This window comes from Pempheris klunzingeri, chromosome 24 (assembly GCF_042242105.1).
Source record: "Pempheris klunzingeri isolate RE-2024b chromosome 24, fPemKlu1.hap1, whole genome shotgun sequence".
Taxonomy (NCBI): domain Eukaryota; kingdom Metazoa; phylum Chordata; class Actinopteri; order Acropomatiformes; family Pempheridae; genus Pempheris; species Pempheris klunzingeri.
The window spans coordinates 9538488-9561949 of record NC_092035.1 but is presented as its reverse complement, the minus strand read 5'-3'; the positions used below and the strand labels follow the sequence as shown (position 1 = coordinate 9561949).

The 23462-nt window shown below is 42.5% G+C and overlaps 1 protein-coding gene across 1 annotated transcript in view; it reads right to left on the bottom strand.

The window, feature by feature from the left end:
- Positions 1-22293, bottom strand: part of LOC139223434 (gamma-aminobutyric acid receptor subunit beta-3-like) — a 55166-nt gene extending 32873 nt beyond the window's left edge. Inside the window, exons 1-4 of the mRNA XM_070855345.1 lie at positions 22148-22293; positions 2058-2105; positions 303-394; positions 97-164 (exon numbers count right to left, since the gene is read on the bottom strand). Of these exons, the coding sequence (XP_070711446.1) occupies positions 97-164; positions 303-394; positions 2058-2105; positions 22148-22293 (354 nt within the window). The remainder of the gene's footprint in view (positions 1-96; positions 165-302; positions 395-2057; positions 2106-22147) is intronic.
- Positions 22294-23462: the final 1169 nt, after the last annotated feature.

Here is a 23462-nt window from a genome sequence, read left to right as displayed (position 1 = left end):
TACATCAGCACTTCCTTGGAAATCATGAGTGCCAGTGGACTGGTTGCATTGCACGGCGGAGTAAACACAGAGAAATCTATGTGTGAATGCACTCACCATGTTGACTTCTGACACCATGTCTATGCTGGCCACGTCTATGCTCATCCCGACTGCAACAGGGGCCCCTGGAAGAGGTTAAACAGCAGGGTATGGATATAGGCCTACACCTCTGCACCTGACCACAACACTGAGAATGGCGCCAAAAATAAAGCTGCCTGCGGCGTGAAGGGGAAATAATGGGGGGGGGGGCAGACAACACATACCTCCAAAGTCTGGCCTCAGTCGGATATCATATCCCTTCAGTAGTTTATCCACCGTCTCCTTCACGAAAGACATGTTGCCCGGTTCATTGACGCTGAAACAAGACAAAAACATCACCTTGACTCCCGCAGCAGTCAGAGCGGGGAATAACCTTGACTTCACTAAATGACAAAAGCGCTCACCTTTTCGCGCAACACACAATCGAACCGACGACCAGCGCGGAAAAGACGCGGAATTGACGAACCCTGTGCAAAGCAAACATCACCCTTCCCCTGTTCTTTCTGTCTTGTTTTGTGTTTCTTTTTCTCTCTTTTTTTTTTTTTGGTTCGTTGTTTGCACAGCAGCAGCAGCAAAGAGAAGCCCGATCAACAGCCGAGACGCATCCGGACGCTCCTCAAATCAGAGTAAATCCATTGAAAGGAGAAAGTCGACTGACTGGCTGGAAGGGGAGGGGGCGGATGGGAGGGGGGGGGGGGGGGAGTCAGCAGCTTTCTGTGGATGGAGTCAGATATGACATCGCCTCCCCAGCGTGGACACTGGCTCCGCTTTGCTTTGGCTGTGCAGGAGGACGAGGCTGTGGAATTCAGGAGCGCATATTGATGAGGAGCTGCTGCTGCTGCTGCTGCTGGTGGTGATGATGGTGGTGATGGTGGTGGCGGTGAAGGCACTCGGCTCGTTCAAATGAGACGAAGCCCAGCACTTACACACTGTAAAAAAAATAGCCACCAGTAGCTGCGCACAGTCCCCATATCCCGATGGGGGTGTTTTTTGAGATATGTGGTCAAGCGCAGTGCAAATGAAGTTTCCCCCCCGATCCTTGATCTTGTGTTAAGTTATCATGTTTTATTGAAAAGTTAATAAGTTCTGTGTCTCAGTGCCCGTTTTTCAATAAGTTGTCAGACTTTGACAAAGATAAGTCCAAATTAAAGCTGCAGACTCCTGACTCCTGCAGCTCCAAAATCACTAGATCATACAACTCCCAGAATGCAACACAGCAGCATCTTTTCATTAGACTCTCCCCTAATGGTAAATGGTCATCAATTTCAAAGCTCCACATCTGAAATACTGGTTTCGAGTTTTCGGCTGAAGTTTGCTAAAGTTTGAGTTCTGAGGCCAGTTCAAAATAACCCAGATGACATCACAAACTTTTATGATGACATCATCCGGGTTATTTATGAGTGAGAAAAAATAAGTGCCCCTTTATTTTTTCTTTTATAGGACTCAACATTTTATTTTTCATTTTTTATTTAATTTTTTTGTTTAAACATTTTAATTAGTTAGTAGTAGTAATACTTTGACCTTCTCTAATTTGCACCAATTATTTTACTTTCTGAAACAGACAAAATTGGGCAAATAAAGCTTTTATTTCTCATGAAAAGATACAACATTTTAAGACCCAACAGCACACCAAATTGTCTTGTTAAAATGGACATTTTTTACAGTGCTCCTCAAACCATCTGCGCCAATCCCCTTCCCCTGTGGTTCCCATAAAAATGGCGGGACCCGAACAGTATCGAGGAGGGACAGGCTGCATTTATCAACCTATTAATCGATGCTTGTGATTGATTAGCCTGTTAATTGCCCATAACGACCTCTTTCCCTTATCTAAAATGTAGGGGTTTGCCATAAATAATTTAGCTTGTGAAACAGGCTATTGGGGGGAATTCGTGGATAATTGGAAGCGCGCCTGTGTGAGGAAAACCTCGTTAATAAATAGTGTGTGTGTGTGTGTGTGATGGTGTTGTGACATTTCCTACCTGGTGTCATAGATGGCGAACAACTTCTTGTTTCCGTCAACAGCATTCCTGAAAGACAGGGGCGATGACATCATTAATGATAAATGAGCTTTGAGCCAATGGGAACACTGACAGGCGGGTGATTGTGCGCTATTGCCGCATTCATTAACATAAACTCTCATTGTCCTGCTGTGCTTTATTTGTGCGGGCTGATTGATCTGTGTGGTCTGTTTCTCCCCAGGTTTGACTGGGATGCCTGCGGGGGCAATATTGAAAGGTAGCCCCCCCCCTCACCACCATCACTCTCTCATCTGCACACACACACACACACACACACACACACACACACTCTTCGCCTGTCCAGGAGCTGTCCGCACCAGGCGTGGTGCTGAAACCAGCCCCCTGAGGGGACACACGGTCCGGGCTGCGGCTCAGCCACACACACACCCCATCTCCGCCCGGATTAAAGAAAGTGGAGGGAGGTTAAATATCACACACTAATTACACGTCTACGAAACATGGAGCTCGGCTACCCTCTTATGGCAACCGTCAGTAGGATGAGAGCAGCGTCGGGTTGTGACTTTATTGTGGAGGGCTGTTTTGTATGCAAATTCGTGACAAAAGAGCCGCACTTCCTTATTGGTTTTGTAGTCTTTTCACTCACTAACTCTTAGGGATCCAATGAGCTCCTCGGTCTGAGCCAGATCATGGCTGCACTGGCTGCCAACCCACTCCTCAGAAACAGGCCAGTGTCTTATTTAACAGCACAAGAGGGTTATTAAACAGACTGCATTATTATTTAACTTTATTGTTGTGAAGGGCAGGGGGGCATACATACGTGGAGAAGCTCAGCTAGATAATTAGCTAATTAGCATGGAAACAAGCTAGCAAGCTAACTAGCTTAGCAGAGGCCAACAGCTAAGCCAAAAGTATTCCCTCAATAGCTGAAATAGTTCTCTACAAGTATTTAATAAAAGGTTAAAATAGTTAAGCTAGCTAAAAGTAATCAATACAAGGTTAAAACAGTTAGCTACTATTAATTATTAAAAGGCCAAATGTAATCAATAAAGGGCTAAACTGTTAGCTAAAAGTAAAAAAGTTAGTTAACATTAGCTGAAAGAAGTTGATATACAGTGGAAATGGCTAAAAGTAAAGTCAATGGCTAAATTAGTTGGCACAAAAGAAAATAATATAGCTGAAGTAATTAAACAGTTTAAATAGGAAGCCAAAAAAGTAATGGATACATGTTGAGAGGAAGTAACAGAAATAAAAAGGGTTAAACGACTGAAATATAGTCAAACTTGTGAATAAATGGTTGAAATGTCCAGCATCTGTCATACAACCCATAACCTTGTTGTACTGTCGTACAGATGCTTAAACATCAGCTCACTTGCATGCAGACATTATTGCTCTGATCAACAGAGTATGAATCACTTCTGGTGACGTGGAAAATGGCAGGTGGTGTCTGTGGAGTTGGGGGGAAAAGGGGGAGCACCGGTATGTGCTGCTATCATTGCCTCATTGTTGCTGTTGAGTTCAGAAACCCGCACCTGATTTTGTCACCCCCTCCCTCCCTCCCTCCAGCTGCACTGTCAGTGCGCCTCCCCCTCCCGGCCCACCAATGGGGAGCACCTATTATGGAATTATTAACCTCTGTTGCAGCACTTCATTCTCTCGCACCGGCAGTAGGCGGTGTAGCACAAGAGACGGGAAAAATGTGGAGTGAATCCAGTCTCCTCCGGGGCTGGCGGACAGGAGCGAGGAGGCTGCCCGTGTGATGCTGCTGCTGCTGCCGCTGCTGCTGCAACACCTCTGGAGGCGATGCAGGAGACACGGTGCAGCCTATAGGAGGAGAAGACCAGACAGACTACTACAACAGCGTCTGATGGGGGATCGCTGACTGGGAGAGAGAGAGAGAGAGAGACAGAGAGAGAGAGAGAGAGAGAGCAGCCCATAGTGGAGGAGCTAAGGAGAAGGAGGGAGACAACCGACAAGCACGGGGTTTAGGTGATTGAGCCCGCCGCGATCGTCCAGCTTCAGCACCGCCGACGCAGACCTCCAGCCTCCAGTCGCTGCTTTTGTCAAAAAGCCAAAAAAAAAAAAAAAAAAAAAAAAAATACACCCTTGGTGGTGATGGATCTGCATTCAGGTAGCCCCCTTTTCCCCTTTTTTCTCATTAGACACAGCATGGCAAATAGGAATAGGAACGAGATTGATGTTTTTGGTGATAAAGGAGTGGGTAAAGGTGATGGTGGAGGAGAGGAGAGGAGTGGGGAAAGGGAAGGAAAGAGGGGGGGTTCTTATGGCCTTTATGAATTGTAATGCGCTGGATTCAAACGCAGTGGAAGCTTTCACACAATGGGGATCAGACTGCAGAAAACAATGTCCCTGTTTATGTCTTTTCTCTGTGATATGCCAGCCTTTCTGGTGTTTGTGGAGATTGTGAGGGAGATGTTAAAGAGTTGCAGCCTCATTGAGCAGAGATTGTCCCGCTGCTTGATTTAGTGATGCCTGTAATGGTCTGCCTCTGTCTGCAGCGGGGTAAAGAGTTTCTTTGTGCGAGTTGGGATGCCTTTATTAGCATTGCTAGACCTTTTAGCTTATATTTAGACTATCAAAAAAAAAATGCTACGGTGGCTATGTATGATGCCATTTTGTTCCTTTTTTTGTGTCTCTGTCTTTGTGTGGATGTGCGTTACAGCTCTGGACAACAAAGTGAGCAGAATTTCAGTCATGGCAAGGCTTGTGCTTTCCCTCCTGCTCCTGTGCGGATGCCAAAATAGGTAAACTAAGGGCTAACATGTGTGAAACAGCCAGAAAAGTCTGGTTAATGGAAGTATATCGCTTTTGTACTCTTATTATGAAAGAAAAATGTCTTAAAGTTGCTATTTGCTTGATAATATTCAGCCATAAGTTGAATTTGGAGTTATTGTTAGCAGTACTGTCACAGTTGCTGATGTCTCCATCTGCACTTTTGCAAATTATATTCATATGTTTTATAAGGAATAAGCATAAAGGGATTCCTGCCAGCTTTGCCCTCCTCTCTGGGATTGATCGCTTATCCGAGCTGCACTCTGCTACAGCACTGCTTAAGTGGCCGTCCTGCACTCAGGAAAACAAAAAAAAATCTTGGGCAATGCTGTCAGTAAATCACAGGAACAGTCCACTCACATCTAAGTAGATTTATGGCTTTTAGATCACATGTTTAAACCCGGCTTGTAACCTTGACCTCTCCATCTCTCCCTGGTAACTTTTGTGCATGAACACAATGTTCTTTTCAAGAAAAAACAGTATCATTTTCCTAATTTTCTAGCCACAAACAATGTGCTCATCTTTAGGCATAATGCTTTGCTTCTTGCCATTTTTGAAGGGGGAAGTAATTTGTTTATATTTGGATCACATGTCAAAGCCTTAATTATCTCTACTGGTAGTTGTAAGCACTACTCATGTTCAATAATTAATCACAACAAGCCTGTCCTTAGCACGGCGAGCTAATTAATCACAATAACCATGTCACGTTTGACGTCCTGCAGTTAAATTGACATCAGGATGATGTTTCTCCTCAGAGCCTCCTCACTCTTGTTTCCTTGTTTCCTCTCCCAGTCTCTGCCTGTCCTCCTCAGAGGCTCAGAAGGAGGCGGCCGCCAACGACAACAGCACAGTTTTCACCAGGATCTTGGATGGGCTCCTCGACGGATACGACAACAGGCTCCGGCCGGGGCTTGGAGGTTGGCTGGGGAGTTTTTTCTTCTTATTTTTTTCTCATTTCTTATTTCATCATTACAAATGCAACACTCAGAGCCACCTTATTTGAAAACAATACAGTTATCTCACACGCTAACATCACAATGCCACAGCAGAGCCTCACTATAGGAGGCCCATGCGATTTCATGCACTGATTCATGGGAAGACTGGCAGGTATGGGGGTAGAAACCATGTAAACTAAGGTGAGCGCGCACACATCTTGTCAGATGCTGTGTTTCCCTCTGATCTGTGGCGAGGATCATGAATGTCTTTTTTTGTACACCGCCATGGCAGGGAGAGTAAATCAATACAGGCGGAATTCAGCGCGTTGAGGTGTTTTATTCACGCTCTCCTCACCGTGGCAACAGGAGCTAACCTTGAGAGCTGACAAATTGCCATTCAAAGATGGAGTTCTTCTTTTCTAAGGGGCTGCTCAAATGAAAGCTTCTCATTTTTCGCCTTCCATAACACCATCCTACCTTGTTCTGTAATGGTGTGCCACATTTATTTCACTGATTTCCAACCAGCTGTTTATTCTGTCCCCCTGACATTGGCCCTCATTTCAATTTGTTTCCCACGTACGTACAGTGCTTGTCCCATAATGGAAACGAGGCTTTTTCATGCCGAATGTCTGATGTGTCATGGCAAAAGCCTGCTCTCACATCCTGGTAACGGTTGCTACCCTTGACAAGAGGGCCTATAAATACATACCAGAGAAAACATTCAGGCCTTCATTCAGCATTCAACAAGCTGCTCTCCACAGCACGACCAATCCCAGCTCGCCAGCACTAGATTTATATGCATAGAGGAGATTTTGTTGGCTTTGCTGGTACAAATGGCAGAAATAATGTGCTACCTTTCTCACATCATCTTCAGAAGAAATGCAGCGTGAGAGAAATCAAGGATCTCTGTGGATTCATATGAATAGTGAGGAAGCACTGCGGTTCCACTGATGTGGGTTCTGAAATACCAATATTGATGTTGAACACTGATTTTTGCATAATCTCTTTAAATCTATCTTTAAATTTGACCGTTTGCAACGAGCAACCAGTTTTTCCTTCAGAACATTATATTTGTCAAGGTGTAACTCTTCTTAATGTTATTTTGACCATTGAATTGTTTAAGTCATTCTTTTAAGCAAAGAATCAACCAGCTTCTCTGATGTTGTTCTTCTTATATCACTATAAATAGAACATCTCTAGGTTTTGGATTGTTGGCCAGACAAAACAAGCCATTTGAAGACCTTGCACTTGAAAATAATCGGCGGATTAATAGATGAACACACTAATCATTAGTTTTGCGCCCTAGGGAAACATGGAGCAGTTAAAATACAAAATAAATGCAGAAAATGTGAATTTTTGTGTGGCTGTGGCCAGGGACGAACGCCCCAAACACCAGGTGAAGACAGTGATTTGTGGATGACTAATACTTAGGGGAAAAAAACATTATCAGTGCTATATTGGTGCAATCAAAACAGTAAATTGTATCACTTTTCGTTGGCTTTTTATGACCTGTCCACTCCTCAACCATTCTCATCTGTGCTCTGTCAACAGAGAATGTCACAGAAATCAAGACGAATATTTTCGTCACCAGCTTTGGCCCGGTGTCTGACACGGAGATGGTGAGTTCACATGCAGCAAACACCATGAATACACAGAGCTGGACAAACACACACACACACACACACACACACACATCTCTAATGCCCTTCCACACTATTGTTGGCATTTTTAGATGGAAACATATATTTACATTTGTTCCCTGGAAGTGCACTCAGGTCCTTGGTGTGTCTTTGAAGATCAGGTTTTTACTTAAATGACATGAAATGAATGTGTGTGACTTTTAAGATATAATGTATTGTGGCTGGCCCGTGCTCTAAATGATTCATCCCTTTATTAATCCACTCTCATGAACTATAATGTTCCACCTGGATAGCAAAAATGCATTCTCTCTCCTCTTTCATTAAGTCTCCTATTACACTCTGCCATATCCCTGGCACACTTTGACAAAGCAGTGATCAAACTTGCCACTTTCCTATAATTGACTTGAAAAAGGGTATTGACGGGGGTGTGTGACTGATTAATGAAATGTGGCAAGAGACTTGAATGGTTTTGCGCTCCATAAAAGCTCACATGTCAGTCCGCAAACAGCGTCATTTTTCTGTGGGATGGAGTATTGTATTTGTTTCTTGTTCATTTGTTTCTTTGAGCTTGAAGTGCATCTATATTTTACACACAAGCAAATTCATGATGGATTTGTACACCCCAATGTTTGATCACCATGTCTGTTCAATCTTAGTGGATTTATGAAGGCATAAAGGAGGAACTACTGTTATAGTAAGCTGTTTGTGCTCTGCTTGACTGTAAAAGAAAGCAGGTTAAATTAGCTTTTCTGTCTCAGTCTACATATTTTCCTTGTATTTCCGAAATGTGACAAGAAATTGCCAAATAAACAACATTTAAAGCTCCATCAGGGAGAAATTTTTGTCAAAGTACCCCAATCCTATGGGTCTAAATCAGGAAATGATGCTGCAACAGAGTCAAGAAAGAGAAACCAAGACCCAACATAACTTAAAATTCTTGTTTCGGGTAAATACACACCACAGGAAGTGATGTTCAGAGGCTTGAGAGCGAAATAGACAGCCATGTCTTTAAAGGCAGTGAGCGCTCCATCCAGAGGAAGATCTTTTTGCCTTTGGCATCCCTTCAGCTTCATTTGGCATAAAATGATCACAGAGCAGACAGATTGGTAAACATGAGCTTGTGCTGTTTACTGACTTTACATGGCTTCTGGGTTCAAGCAGTTACCTCTCACTACTACTTAAGGGTGAATGTGTAAACTTGGCCCCTGTTTCCTGCCTTTTCCACACCTGCAATCTTTCTTTCGCTTTTGTCTCAGGAGTACACCATAGACGTGTTCTTCCGTCAGAGCTGGAAAGATGAGCGTCTGTGCTTTAAAGGGCCCATGGAGATGCTGCCGTTAAACAACCTGCTGGCCAGCAACATCTGGACCCCCGATACCTTCTTCCTTAATGGCAAGAAGTCCATCGCTCACAACATGACCACACCCAACAAGCTGCTGAGGCTGAAGGACGACGGCACTTTGCTGTACACAATGAGGTAGGCCGTAATACAGATGCTGTTGACCCTCTGGCGTGATTTATTCACATGAACAGGTGTATTCTTTTGCTCTGAATAATGAACCATGAGTGGGTGGTTTGCTTCACAGCAGCCCCAATTATAAGCCCCTTTGATGTCCAAGGTCGGTGACAAATTTCATTCAAACAATCACAGAGAAGTAGGTTTAAGGTACAGCGTTTATGCCAGTGCTGAGTCTCAGAACTCTTCAGGGAGTAGAGGACACCTCTCCTTTATGTGCTGTACAACTTTCATCAGAGGTGAGCGAGGTTTTTAAGAGTGCTTAACAATGAAGCTAACAGCCAGCAAGGCCAGCATAATACACAATACAGCTTAGAACCCACAGAGAAAACACAGTGAAAGAAACTCTCAGTATGTGACTCACACTGTGGGAGAATAGTGTCACCCAGTGGCCAATCAGAGGTATTAGATATTTTTCAGTAAAAGCAAAATGAAGAGCAAATGCTGCAAGTACTTCTTTTAAAAATTCTTTACGTTTAGTTTTTCACTCACATTGAGATATAACGAAATATAGACACCAGTGTGAAGTGTCTCTTTAAATGTAGGGTTTTGACGGGGAAAAAAACTGCAGAGGGAGATCATCCATTATGAAAAGCAGCCTCATTGTGAACCACAGTTTTTGGCAGTAATGTAGTGAAATGGGCCAACAACCAGATGGTGATCACAGTAGAACTAAACCACCAGTATTTACACAGAGACAGAAATATCTGACAGACAAGTTGTTGTTCCTGTTCAGTGGAACGGCAGCGCAACCAGCGGGACTCGCTGTGACCTTTGGACCAGAGAATTAGAATAATACTGTGCTTATCCTCAGGAGTTACTGTAGCCGCAGGACTTAAGAGTGACAGTATCACGGATGAAAGGGCTCCATCTGAAACCAGTGCCACCCACGGGGCAAATAACACAGGATGGAGGGCAGATTATCCATATGCAACAACCTGACATATATACAGACCCAAAGAAGTGTGTATTTATAGTCGCATCTTTCTCAAACGCGCACCAAACGCACACATGAACACACACTGCTGGTGGCGAGCACATCCTCAGCACTAATCAGTTATAGCGACACTCAACTTTGACCTCAAGGCTTACAAGGCAGGGATTGCGTGAACATGTGTGTGTTCATTTCCATATGTGTAATTATATGGAAATCTATGCATACATGCATTTGTATCTGAAGGCCAAAAGTATCTACACGTGTGAGAGGGAGAGAGTGATAGAGAGAGCCCGTGCACCCACAGAGTGACAACAAAAGCTTCTCTGCCTCAGTTGAAAGGAAAGGTAGCAGTGGGTTGCTTTTAATCGTCTAATTGGTACAGTACTGTGCTTGTCATTACCAGCAGAGCTTAACCACACACACTTACACTCACGGCCATCTGGGGACTTGCAGGTTACATTATGTTATTCAGTTTTTCGACTTGTTATCATTAGAGTAAAACAATGTATGAGTAGTGGCCACAATATGTGCTTTGCATTCAGCCTTTAATCTATGTCTACATAATGAAAGTGGCAAAATAGGGAAATTACCATAAAAGATTTCAGTGCATGAACAAATATAGTACTTTCGTTTGCCAAAAAATTCATTGACAGACAAAGTAAATGTGCAGTATGTTATCCTACACAGTGACATAATGCACAAGTGCACTCTAAATCTGTACAAACACACACATCCAACACAGATGCTACATGTACAACACACTCTAGTGAGCAGCAGCACAGACATACTGTCATGTAAGAGCACACGACAAACATTACATCCTCCCTCACACACACACACACATTTCCAATGTATGGGCGTAGATGGAAGCTCCTCTCTCCTCTCTCCCCTAACTAAATGTGATTGTGGCACCGCCTCATTTGAAAACCATTACTCTGAGGAGAAGCGGTTCGTTTTATGGAGAACATTTCTATGCATTTGTCTGCATGGATAATTCATAAAATGCCCTTCTCACAACCCTCTGCATCTCAAGCATTATGGTGGCCCATTATAGCCGGATACCAGATAGGCGGCAACATGTACAGCTCCATCAGCTGCTGGGAACCTCTATATTACCACCGAGTGAGTGCATTACACACCATTATCATTACGTACTGCTGCCGTTTCATTCATGCTCCGAGAGCTGCCTTTTGATCGTCTGTCTGATCATTTGAACATGCTGGCATACTGATAATTATAATGACAGTTTCTTATTTAACCTTATTCAACAGTTCATTTTTAAATTTTTTCTTTCATAGAACCCCCACTCTCATGAGACGACTGTATGTGATACGAGGTGGGAGATAAAAATGTTGCTTGTTAGTGTGAAAAGACAGATGGTGCAGTTTGGTGGCTCAGTGGTTAATACAGCACAAAGCTCCAGGACTCAAAACTCAGCCCTTTCTGTTTGGCTCATCGTCCAAGTTCTCGACTTTTCTGCAAGGTCAGACTTACTGGAAACTTTAGATTTCCCACAGGTGTGAGGGGCCGTATGCCGCTGTGTTTTTGGGCTGTTACCCCTGTCATGACCATACAGAATCATGGGAATGTGGTATTCAAACCCCCAATATTTAAATTATAACTGCAATGGGACACATAGATTCTGACTTGAAAGGGGATGATTTTCCCAAATTAAAAGCTGCTATCTTTACAAGCAACCCTGCTAATAAGGCAAGGCCACATGAATATTTAGAAGGTGGTATGATAGCCAACAGCCATGTTCTCATTTATTTATCCCAAAGACACTCCTTCCTCTCCTCCACACACAATCCCTCAGCTGTTTCAGACACAATAATGCAATTGGATAATCCTGCGCTGATGTGGAAAGCAAGCTGAGTCCCAAAACAGTCGACTCTGTAGGGACCAGGGGTGGCCTCTTATCCCGCTATGTTATGCTTTGTTCACTGTAATGATATAATTGGGGAACCCCCTGCAGTAGATACGTACATGTGGGAGGTTTTAGAGCATAAAAAAAACGTGACACAAGAGGATTTTTCCACATCTTGGTGACACAGTTGTAATTAAGATTATTATATTGCTCAGTGAAGCAAGAAGAAAATAATATACCTTACCCAGTGGCCTGAATGGTTAAAAGCAAATGCTTATGCAAGAGAATCCTTTATTGTAATAAACACGTGTTTTTGTGCACTGGTTTCCACACCACATTAGGTTCAGTGAATCCACATCATCATATCACTGTATTACTGTTTATCATCATGTAATGAGCAAGAATACCCAGAGGGGCTTGATTCAATCTAGGGCAGATAGCTACCAAAAAAAAGAAGAAGAATTATGATGTGTGTATGCTTGATTTGTATGCTTGATTTACTTAATCTTGCGGTTCTTTCAGGACACTGAGAGGTACCATCACAGTAGCTGAACAAGATAACAGCGTGTCTTAAATGATTGTGAGTGATTGGCAGAAAATTAGATTTGAAAAGCAGTTGTTGTGTGTGAGAATGATTTAAATAGACTGATTGAATCTAAATGAAGCAGGAGATAGACTTCTCCTAAGAGCATGTGTAATATTCACATTTGATTGATGTGGATCGATGTTTGGCTGTCAGCAGAGCTAAGTGAAAAGGTGACTTTCATCAGAGTTTTTCCCTGGTTTCTCTTTCTGTTATGTGGACACAGATAACACAGAAACTATGTGACCACCAGGTGGTAGTGTTGCCACTGTAATAGTAGTGTTGCTCAGAGAGGGAACTACTGCACTTGGAAGTGTCACGCTGATACTGTACAATCATTTTACTGTTATAATAGAGACACAAGACATCTCTCTTTAAAAATTGAAAAGAAGATAGTAAGTATCATACATTTCCATGTTTCCTATCTACTGCATCTGTCAGTTACTGCTAAAGTAAGACAATGCTTCATGCTTAATTGATGTTCTGTATGTGTTTTCCCTCAGACTGACCATATCAGCAGAATGCCCCATGCAGCTGGAGGATTTCCCCATGGATGCACACGCCTGCCCTCTCAAGTTTGGCAGCTGTGAGTAAAATCTCCGCCGTGAATGTCGATGTTTATATTCATCATGCTCTCCGCCATATTCTAATCCGAGCCATTAAATACATGCTGGTGATATTCAGTCCAATGCAGTAAGTTATGCAAAAGTTTGATCTAGATTTAAAGAAGAATGAGGGATCATGCTAGATGGTCTTGGCTAATTGCTGGAGTGCTGCTGCAGTCATTATCTGCAAGGTCTGAGTTTGCTGAGTTTGCTTTCCTTACATTAAGTTCATAGTTTTCAAGTTCACTCTGCTATGTAACCTTTACTGAACAGGAGACTAAAAGCTGAACTACCATTTGCCATTTAGCTAAACTGCTAAGCTATTGTAACAGTTGCAGAAGTAAAGTAAAGTTAGTAAAATGTCTTAGTAATGTGCATCATGGAGCAATGTCTTCTACAGTGTGCTAACATTAGCCACCCTCAGCTACTGGTCATACCAGACTAAGGATTATGAAGTGACTCGGTTCAGATCGTTTCTGTGTTTTACAGCCACAGTCAATTTAAGCCATTCAGAAATGCAAATGGATTTTATTCACCTCCATGTTCCTGGGAAACATGTACATGCTGATGCTGCTGATTTGGGAAATTTTTATGGTTGATATTTATGGCAAATACTATTAAAAACAGAGAAGAGAAGAGAAGAGAAGAGATTAGTGCATGTTCTCCAACATTTAATTAGGCCACTGATCGGAAGGGTTTCCCTCAATGCCTACTTAACAGGATGGCTTGTCTGTGTGTCCTACCAATGAGGACATGTATAGAAACTTGAGTGGCCCTGTTGGTATTTAAAGACAGATCTGGCTTAATGCCACACCTTGGAAGCCTCTTGGGCTAAAAGGATGAAGCTCTTATCCCCAGATTTCTGTGAGACGCAGTCAACTCGCACTCACTATGTCAGGGAAGCACACTGACTGCAATCCAATTACAGTGTAAGTAGTTGCTGGGTCTTCCCATGGCAATCTGTGACCTAATCGCCCTGGAGCAGTGCCCTGCAGGTGAGAAGTGTAAGTGTATAATAGGAATAATGTGTTGATGCAAACACTGTTTTTATAAAGTGAGATGTCCTGCTAAGGAGAATATCTTCTCTTTCATTGTTTCTTGCTGAAGGAGATTAACTGTGAACTCTCCATCTGATCTAACCGCCTCCTGGTTTAGCCTTTGTCCTTAGGTGGCATAATTGTGCACATACTAAACCTCTGCATTACACTCCAGCCAATGTGCTTGACCTCGTTACAACAACATGGCGATACAGTTAAACCCACATAGCAAAAGAAAAAGACTACAATCTCTTCTGAAAAGAAAGAAAAGGTGCTGACACAAACATTATTTTAGACCAGTAATCTGTAACAACATTACTGCATTTTGACTGTAGCCACTGTTTACGTTTGTCATCAGTGAGAGATGAAAGGAGACAACATCCAGTGTAATGAAAAATGGAAAATGGGCCAAATTAATCCCCCACGTAAAAAAAGGCATCAAATCTCTCCTGTACAGTACCCCTCCTCCTTTTTTTCAGAACTTAATGATGTTTTTAAAGAGTTAAAGGGTTTCCAGGCAGGCAGCAACAACAGTTAGAATAGGTATAACGCCCTTATTTTATGCCCTTTTATGGCCTAAAATTAAATGGACCTCTGTTTCGCGAAATCTGTCTATCTTCTTTGAATATTTATATTGAAATTAACATGATAATTTACAACTTCCCCCTGGGATTGCCATTACTGCCTACATTTGTTACCTTTAGCAGGGGTTTAGCTGGGATTTTTTCTGCGGTCATGATTATATCCTAATTTAATTTTGTAGAATAAGACACCAAGATATTGTTTTTCAATTAAAGATTAAGATTAAAGAGCTTTCCCTCGATAGCTCTCTTACTGTAGCCGTCAAGTTGGCCTTTTCTTTGTAGTTATTTTGGCTTAGCCGAGTCCTATGAAGGCTATAACAGACAGTAAAGTTGGTCCAGGTAAAGAGCAACTAATCCCTTATCCTAATTTAGCTGCTGGCATTCAGCCACACGACTCTCACATATACACAGAGGAGAGGAGAGCTCTATGGTGTTCAGTTAATAGATATGTAGTATTTAATTCAAGATCAATAAGATCCAGCCAAAAGCGCTGCACTGTCTTATTTTACCATACATCTTTGGATATCACAAACATTTGAAAGGAGTCGAGCTGAGCTGAAAAACATGCAGTGATTAACAAATTAGCAGAGGCAAGGCAGAGAGGGTTGGATTTGCTGGTGCATCAGACAAAAGAGCTGTAAAACATTGTGATGCACAGTCTGGAAAACCATGACAACTATTATCATCACATAAAATCTGCGTCAGTAAAAGGCCGCACAGGTTGGAGCCAACTCATTCAGACAGAAGAACAGTTGCTAAAGAGCACTACTTTCTCAGAAATTGCAACATGATTACCGTAATTGACAGCTCTGTGACAAAAAAAACACACCGGTTACTTGGAACTTTGCAAAGCTGGTGTTTATGGCGAGGAGGGTGTGTAGGAACTGTTTGTTCCCTGAATCAGTACATAAAGATGCAGCTGATGGTGTGTGGTGCACAAAAAGTGGCCACCTGAGCATCAGGAAAACAATAAAATCTGGTCTAATGAGTCATCTCTCAGCCTGTCTTGCCTTCAGCCCACAACGATGATCATCCAAACATATGTAGTGAATCATGTTAGGACTGCTCGCTGTCTTGGAGCCTTTCATATTCTAAGATACGAATGTCTGAATGAATTACTCTCATGAATAAACTTTCATGAACAGCAGAGGGAAGTCTGACCCCTCCTACGATCCCAGTCACTCGATCTCAATATCAATGAATCTTCAGGACGAGGATTTCCCCGTTAACGTCACTCTCACATCAGTCCAGGGCTTTGAGGATCAAAGCGAGAGCTGAAGCTGGGCTAAAGCCAAAGGCCCAAATTCTTGTAGGATACTTCATGCGCACTCTGAATGTGTCTCCCACCTGCAGATAAATTAGACTATCCTTACCAGAAAAATGACAGCATTGGGACAACAACCTATTTATGCTTTCCTGGCAAGTAACTGTTTGCAGCTGTGACAGTAATTGACGTTTTTCTAAACCCCATCCCATTAGTTGTTGGTGCTACGTCTGTCAGGGTTTTCATGTGTGCACAGTATGCAGTTTACACTTATAACAGAGGCAGATTTTTTTGGTTTCAGCATTTCTAGCAGGTGAATGTCAATTGTACCAGCTCAGATGACTCAGATGTCGCTAGCAGTAGCTACCGAATTAAGCTAACGTTGGCTTCATGAGCTGTGTTTCCTGCTGAATTTTTAATACTATTAAACTTGTAAAAGGGGCCTATTTTATCATGCTAAAACACTAAAGCTAATGCTACATGTCCCAGGTAAAAGGAAGCATCCTCCATTTATGGACCATGTAGAAGACACAAATGTCTTAAGGGTATGGGTATCAGTTGATCAATTTTGAATGATATCCTTTACATTTGATTGGTCAGTTCTTATTGACATGATAGACACACTGAATGTTAATTTCTTAGATCTTAAATCTGTAACTTGTGCTGTTTAGGGAAAACACATTTGAATTTGTGAAGTATTCATTCATGTGTTTAATATTTCAGTAAGGTTCCCTCAGTGTGTAGAGCTACTGTATACTAAGTGATGAGTGTTGCTGAGTTGTAGCTCCCTTTGCCGCACATACAAGATGGGTGCAGCAAAGCATTAAGCGTGACCTGTTGAAAAGTTGGCACAGGTGCACCGTCTTGCCTGCCAAAGTCTTTAGCTGTTCCTCTGGTAATGAAATTCACCAATAATCCCTTATTCCAATCTAACTACCCTACACTTAACATCCCAGCCTTTGGCCTGATAGCGCCTGAATTTAAACAGTGCATACATTGTACAACAGTATCTAGCTGCCAAGTGAGCACCCAGAATGGAAAGAGTCCAGTTAAGACGTTATCTGGGCAGAAATAAACCGTGCCAACTGTGTTACACAAGGCCAAGCCGAGGGTTTAATTAGTGTTTCTGACAAAATAAGCAAAATAAGTTGTAAACATTTAAATATTGTAATGCAGTTTTGGCTCGTCCTGTATTCTCTTCATAGATATTTGATGTTCGTAACTGTCTGCTTTCCCCCTTTAGAAATGTCCATGTGACACATTTGGTTGCACAAAATTCCCTGTACACATCCTGTTTTTCATCCTCTTTTCAACATGAGTCATCCACATTTTGGACAGTGACCTATACTTGCACAACAAAACACGGCTACTTTCTTTCCCCAGTGTTAAATTGTACCCTTTAGAGAACATCAAAATAAAAATAAAAAATTGAGCATTCACTGTAAGCTGGCTGACGTTGCTCTCCTCTCATTATTGTTTTTCTTTCAGCAGATAATTTTCTTTTCCTAATTTCTCCCCTCACCCTGCCAGTTTTTCAAAAGACACCTTCAACAATATTTTTTTCCAAATCTTATGTAAGTTGACATGATCACAAATAGCTTTTTAGTGCTGCTTCCCCTTTGCTCTCATCCTTGAAGGTTTTTTTTGTGTGTGCCAATTCTTTTGAAAAATGCGTCAAAAACTTGATATAAGGCTGATTTGGAAAAAGGTGACAATAATCACAATCAGCAAGGAACAAATAATATAAATTATCATCTCTTTCAAGAAATAGTGCTCTTGGATTTAATATCAGGTTGAGCTGCATCCTTCTCTCCATGCAAGTTACAATTTTCATCTTTTCCACATTTCAGCCCTCACCGGGGGGCCGATGACAGAGCGATGGCCAGTGTTTGTGCAGGATCCAACATGAATAAATGAGACCGCAGGAGAGGCTCCAGCGTTTGTGCTCTGTTTTTCATCACAAGTGTGATGCAACACATTTTGGTTAATCTGACTCGGTCTGGTTCCTGCCGACAGGGGAGCTCACCTCTGACCCAGAAGTGTGGTTTAAACAAAAATACACTCAAATATCCACCGACCCACCCCCACACACACACACACAGGCATGCAAGCAAAATTCTGTTTTTGGCCTTAAGCCTGCGGTCTAATCAAAAAGTGCTAGACAGACTGCACCAGCACTCACTCAAATACACACACACACATACACACATACACAAATATGAGCGATGACAGTGTTGGAGCTAACCGTAAAATGTTACTAATGTACCGTGGTTAAAACAAAAGTCTTTTTTGGGGGTCCTAAAAATTCTAAATCCACAAGCTAGTTTGATCTTTCTCCTCCTCTGTCTCTCAGATGCCTATCCGGTGTCAGAGGTGGTCTACACGTGGACTCAGGGAGCTGCTAAGTCTGTGGTGGTGGCGGAGGACGGCTCCAGACTCAACCAGTACCATCTCATCGGGCAAACTGCCGGCACAGAGGACATAAACACAAGCAGAGGTAACACGAGCAAAGAAAGGAAGCAGAAATTCTGCTGTAGTAGTAATGTAGTAGTAGTAAGTAGTACTGTAAGTGGAGGAGGATTAGCAAAATGAATTGCAGCAGTTGTAAAAGTAGCAGGAGTGCAACTTAATCCCAAAGGATGGAAATCTTTTGATGAATACAAATTCACAAGTGATGCAAGACAAATAAATAATGTGCATGTGTCTTTGAAGGGACTGAAATTTTAGCTGTGTAAAAATACACTGTGGAGTCAAACATAGAAGAGTACTGAATGAATCTGTATACAAGTCTAGATAGTTTCACTTAATGAAGGGAACAGAAAAACATTTCCTGATAGTGTTTGGGTCAACAGAATACACAACACAACATCCATTATTAGAAATAAAAAAAGGTAAATCAATTGCTAGGAAGCACCTGTATTGCCATCAAATCACTTGTATTTATGCCTGTACATATGTGTGTATATATATATATATATATATATATATATATATATATATGTGTGTGTGTGCGTGTGTGTGTGTGTGTGTGTTTGCATATTTCATTTGAAATTATTAGCAGAATGTTTTGTAGCTTATTACCTTACCTTTATTATATGTTTTTACTGTAATTTAAATCTAATTTAATCTTTCCAGTTCTAGTTGATCCGATATGTCGCCAACTTTTCATATCACTCCTCTACTCTTCTTCTAAAACACCGGGATCTCATCGTAATCGCAGTGCACCGTCCGCTGCTCATCCTACAAACAACATTTTCAAATAGCTTCCTCCCAGCCAGTAATGGGTTTACAAGGCAAAGATGGAGACACAACAGCTTCCTGTTAATTTAAAATAGGCTGACTCAGCTGCTGCACAACAGGGCTCTGTTTGTTGTTTAAAAACTTCTTACGACCTATCATTTTTTTAATTAAATGAAGAAACCTCAAGCAGAAAGATCCAGACCAAGCCAAACGGATCTCATCCAATCACCCTTATTCTTCACCTTTCTTGCGCACCCTCTCCACGAGTACATTCATACTGTACAGTGTGTGATGCACGATAAGTGTAATACCAAATAACGTGATGTAACTAATTCTAGATTAGAAAAGATAAACGCAGCGAGGGGGAGATGGGCGTGCAAGGCCGAGAGTAAATGTGGGAAACATTATCAGGAGATCAAAGTCAATGAGTGGAGGCTAGTGGAGGAGAGTAGCCTATCCCTCACACAACCAGCTGTCTACAGGCCCGGACAGCCCTGTCAAACAACACTTATCCCTGCATGAGCCCATGTGCACGCACGCACACACACACACACACCCACACACACATAGAGCTAGAGAGAGACCTGAGACCTAGGGTTAATCCCCCCCAGCCAACCACCCATCAGCTTTTGCATAAGAAGATGACATCACAGATCAGTAAGGGATTGGTTGGTTTGCTGTCTCTGAGTGTATCTGTGTGTTTGTGGCTATGTGCTCTTGTACGTTTTACCGCCGTGAGCACCAAATGTCCTCACAATAATGGTAAGAAAGCATACGAAGTGAGGGCGTTCTGCTGGTACACACAATGGCCAGATTGACTGTAGGTTATGTCTGAGCTACAGGTTAGCATTAGTGCTAGTGTTAAGGTTGGTTCTTTGGGGTATGTTGGAGGCATTTGGCATAATGGAAATGAATGGAAATTTAAGTTTGGTCCTCACAAAGATAGAAAAAGAAATCTGTGTGTGTCTGTTTGTATGTTGGGATTGCATTGCCTCGCTCTGACACGTGGGGGTAGGGGCGAGGGTGGGGGTGGGGGCGTTGAAAGGCATTTGCTTAATGCTCTTATGTAAAACGTAACTGTAATACACTTCCCCCCAGTTTCTAGTAGAGTCATTATTAAAAGTGTGGATTTCCCCTGTTTTTTTTCTCTGCGCGCCACAACTGAAACCTTGGTTTTGCTGGCTGACTCAGTGGTTTAAATGAAGGGTCAGAGGGTTCATCGGTGGAGGACTGAGGGCTGAATTGCAGGTTCACTCATCTAACTGGCCTTTTGATTAGTTGAACCAGTTTGAATGTCTGGCTGGCAAATGAATTTTTCAACTATTGGTTGCTACAGTCTCCACTAACTATGAATAAAATCAGTGTGATGTGCAGCCTTCCTCAGAATACGAAAGTGCAATTTCTTTGTATATTTCAAGTCATGCGTGCTAACTAACCATGTTTGCTAGCTTGCTGATAATTATAAATTTGTTGTCAAAAAAAGCTGTCACATCTTCAGGCAAAGATCAGGCATGAACAACATGTTATGCTATGTGTGTGTAGAAGTACATTTACTTTTTTGATTTGATTCAACATTTTATCAGTACATCAGTCATATATCTGACAGTTGACTGTCTCCTGGTCTGCCGACTATTACAAACAAGTGCTTAACATTATCTGTGAATTCCATTTAGCCGACACACTGAATGCAGCAAATTATCATTCTTGCAGTTCAGAGCTTCTGTCTGGAAACTGTCCAAATCAGCGTTGGATTGCTGATGAGTTTGAGCTCAGGGGTCACATTCAGTCTAGTGGGTTAATTTACTTTGTGTATGTGTTTGGCTCTCCTACTTCGAACTTTCACAGACCAAATACGACACTTTCTTATCATTCTTACATATTAACATGCTTTGAAAGAAATATTACCACCTTGGATACAGTTGACAGGCTATACTAAAGGTGTAGTAATGAATATGAAAACAGATTCCAAAACAGATTTCGTGCCTACATGTAATTCACAACCTGAAACCATTTTTACTTCTTCTTCTCACACTCCTTCGTCCTGCAACATGACTATATTTGATATTTTGATATGTACTAGAACATATGTTCCCGAGAATTCAACAATCCAACATGGCAGCATATATCGAAATGACTGAATGTTGTATATTAAGGGTAATAAATGTCCCCTAAATAGGTGCATGTGCTGCGAAGGCCTGTAGCTTCTCTTTGCTCTGTGAAAAGGGGAGACAAAGGCAAGCTGTCACCTGCTTGATTAAAAGAATCCCGACAGTCGCCTGATGCTTTATTGGGTCTAGACAAAGTAATGAAGCACTGATGAACATTAAAGTCCAAACTGCAGTCAATTAATGATCGCCTGGCCTTTCTTGTTGTTGGTACTCTAAGCAAGTAACAGTTTGTCTCCTGGCTCCAGCTGCATGGCCTCCATGAGAACAAAATTCTCAGTTGTAAAAATCAGTCAGTATGCATATAAATGCTAAATCTAAATAGTGCTAATGGATGTAATCACCTCTTTCCACAAGTCAAATTTGTTGCCACTTGCACTTGTCAGCTCGTGATTTCCTGCCAGTTACTGGATGTAGCCTTTAGCTACGAGGTTTTCAGAACATTGCATCACCTTCATTTGCCAACTTTTTAGCTGTTTTTCTCACATTATCTTAACTCCTAACCACTGAACGTCCAGTGATTCAGATTCTTCGCATTTGATTGATTAGTCGATAATGAACTTGGATCTTTGGCGGTGCAGAGCTCAAAATATTGGATGGGTGTGATGTTGTGAGCCTTTAATTAGCACATCTAATCTTAGACAACACTCCCATTTGAGGACACGAAGGTTTGTCCACAAGTTTTTTTTCCTTTAAAGACTTGACATGTTTATGACTTACACTATGTCTCAGACAGCAGCATCCTAAAATAACTGACTGACTCTAAAAGTAGAGAACAATGTAACCGTTTGTAGGCACTTGTAGGGCAAATAAAGAATCAGAATATTTTAGAAAAATCAGAGGATGATCATTACTTCAGACCTCTCTGCTTACCCTTCAGCGAAATGTGTGACAGTTAAAGGGGAAAAAAAACCTTTTCCTACTCACCAGTTGACCAGCATGGCAGCATTGTTCCCAGACATAAAAGGAAGTTCCCCTCGGACGCTGCGAAATACTTGGAAGAAAAGCAGTAAGATCCACCAGAGGAACATGTTCCTCCTCATTCCTGTGCCCCCAGTCCTGTTGGGATCCATGCATCAGTGGCAAAGGTGACCCCGGGGTGTCCCAGGTCGGCTGAGATGTTTCCGACAGCGGTAGAGGTTGACGGGGTGGCTGTGAGCCAGACAGCCTGGAGTCATGAGGGCGTCAGAGGGCCCAGGCGATGGGGTCGCAGCAAGAACTAAGCGTGTTGGGGGTCTCCTGATCGAGGCATTGCCGTGGTGTCGATGTTGATATATGTGGCAGTTTGCTCTCAGCGCGGAGCACCTGCAAAAATAAACTGATTTATCTTTCACTTTCAGGCTGCTGTCAGTTGATTCAGGGATGCTCACAGTGCATTTTCTGAATTGCTTCTTCCCTTCGCACGCCAGCCAGTCCCATCAGGAGTGTTTGATCATTATTCCACAAAGAGCTGTCAAATAGCAAAAACATGAAAGAGAGAAAATGTCCACTCGGCTAGCCCATCCATCCCACCAGTGATTAGCAGCAGTGAGTGTCCCTCTCCGTGGCTTAGAGTGTGTGCTGAGGTGTGTGTCTGTGTGTGTCTGTGTGTGTTTGTGTGGCCGTCAGCAGTTCAGAAATCATGCCTCATGTGTGTCTCGGTGTGTATGTGTGCGTGTCTGTGCCAGGATTGGCAGGGCGGAGTGGGCGGGGTTTAAAGCTCTGTGAGGATCCCGGGACAGGAAGCCTCACCCCCCACCACCACCCCACACACACGCACGCACACACACACACATACACACCCTCTCGTTCTCTCACTGATGGCAGGATGCAGATTGTAACCAGGGATTAGGGAGGTTCAAAAATCGGATTTTGCCCAGAGAAAGCCTTGTGTATTACTCTGTGTGCTGTGTGTGTGTGTGTGTGTGTGTGTGTGTGTGTGTGTGTGTGTGTGTGTGTGTGTGTGTGTGTGTGTGTGTGTGTGTGTGTGTGTGTGAGGGAGAGAGAGAGCTGCTTGTGTACATGTGGCCTAGTGTGAGGAATATAGTCATTGGGTTTTTCATAGTTTACCAGCGCCTGCAGTTGCAAACTGCTGCTGGTGAGAGGATTTTTTTTTAAAGCCTCAAATGCAATCTTCACTTGTTTAACTGAATATTGTGCCCCCCCCAACCCCACCCCTACCTCCAATCTCCGCTGCCAAGCTCTCTCTGCCTCTGGATTTACCTCAAACTGTCATGGGGCCATTGTCGAATCCCAGACATTA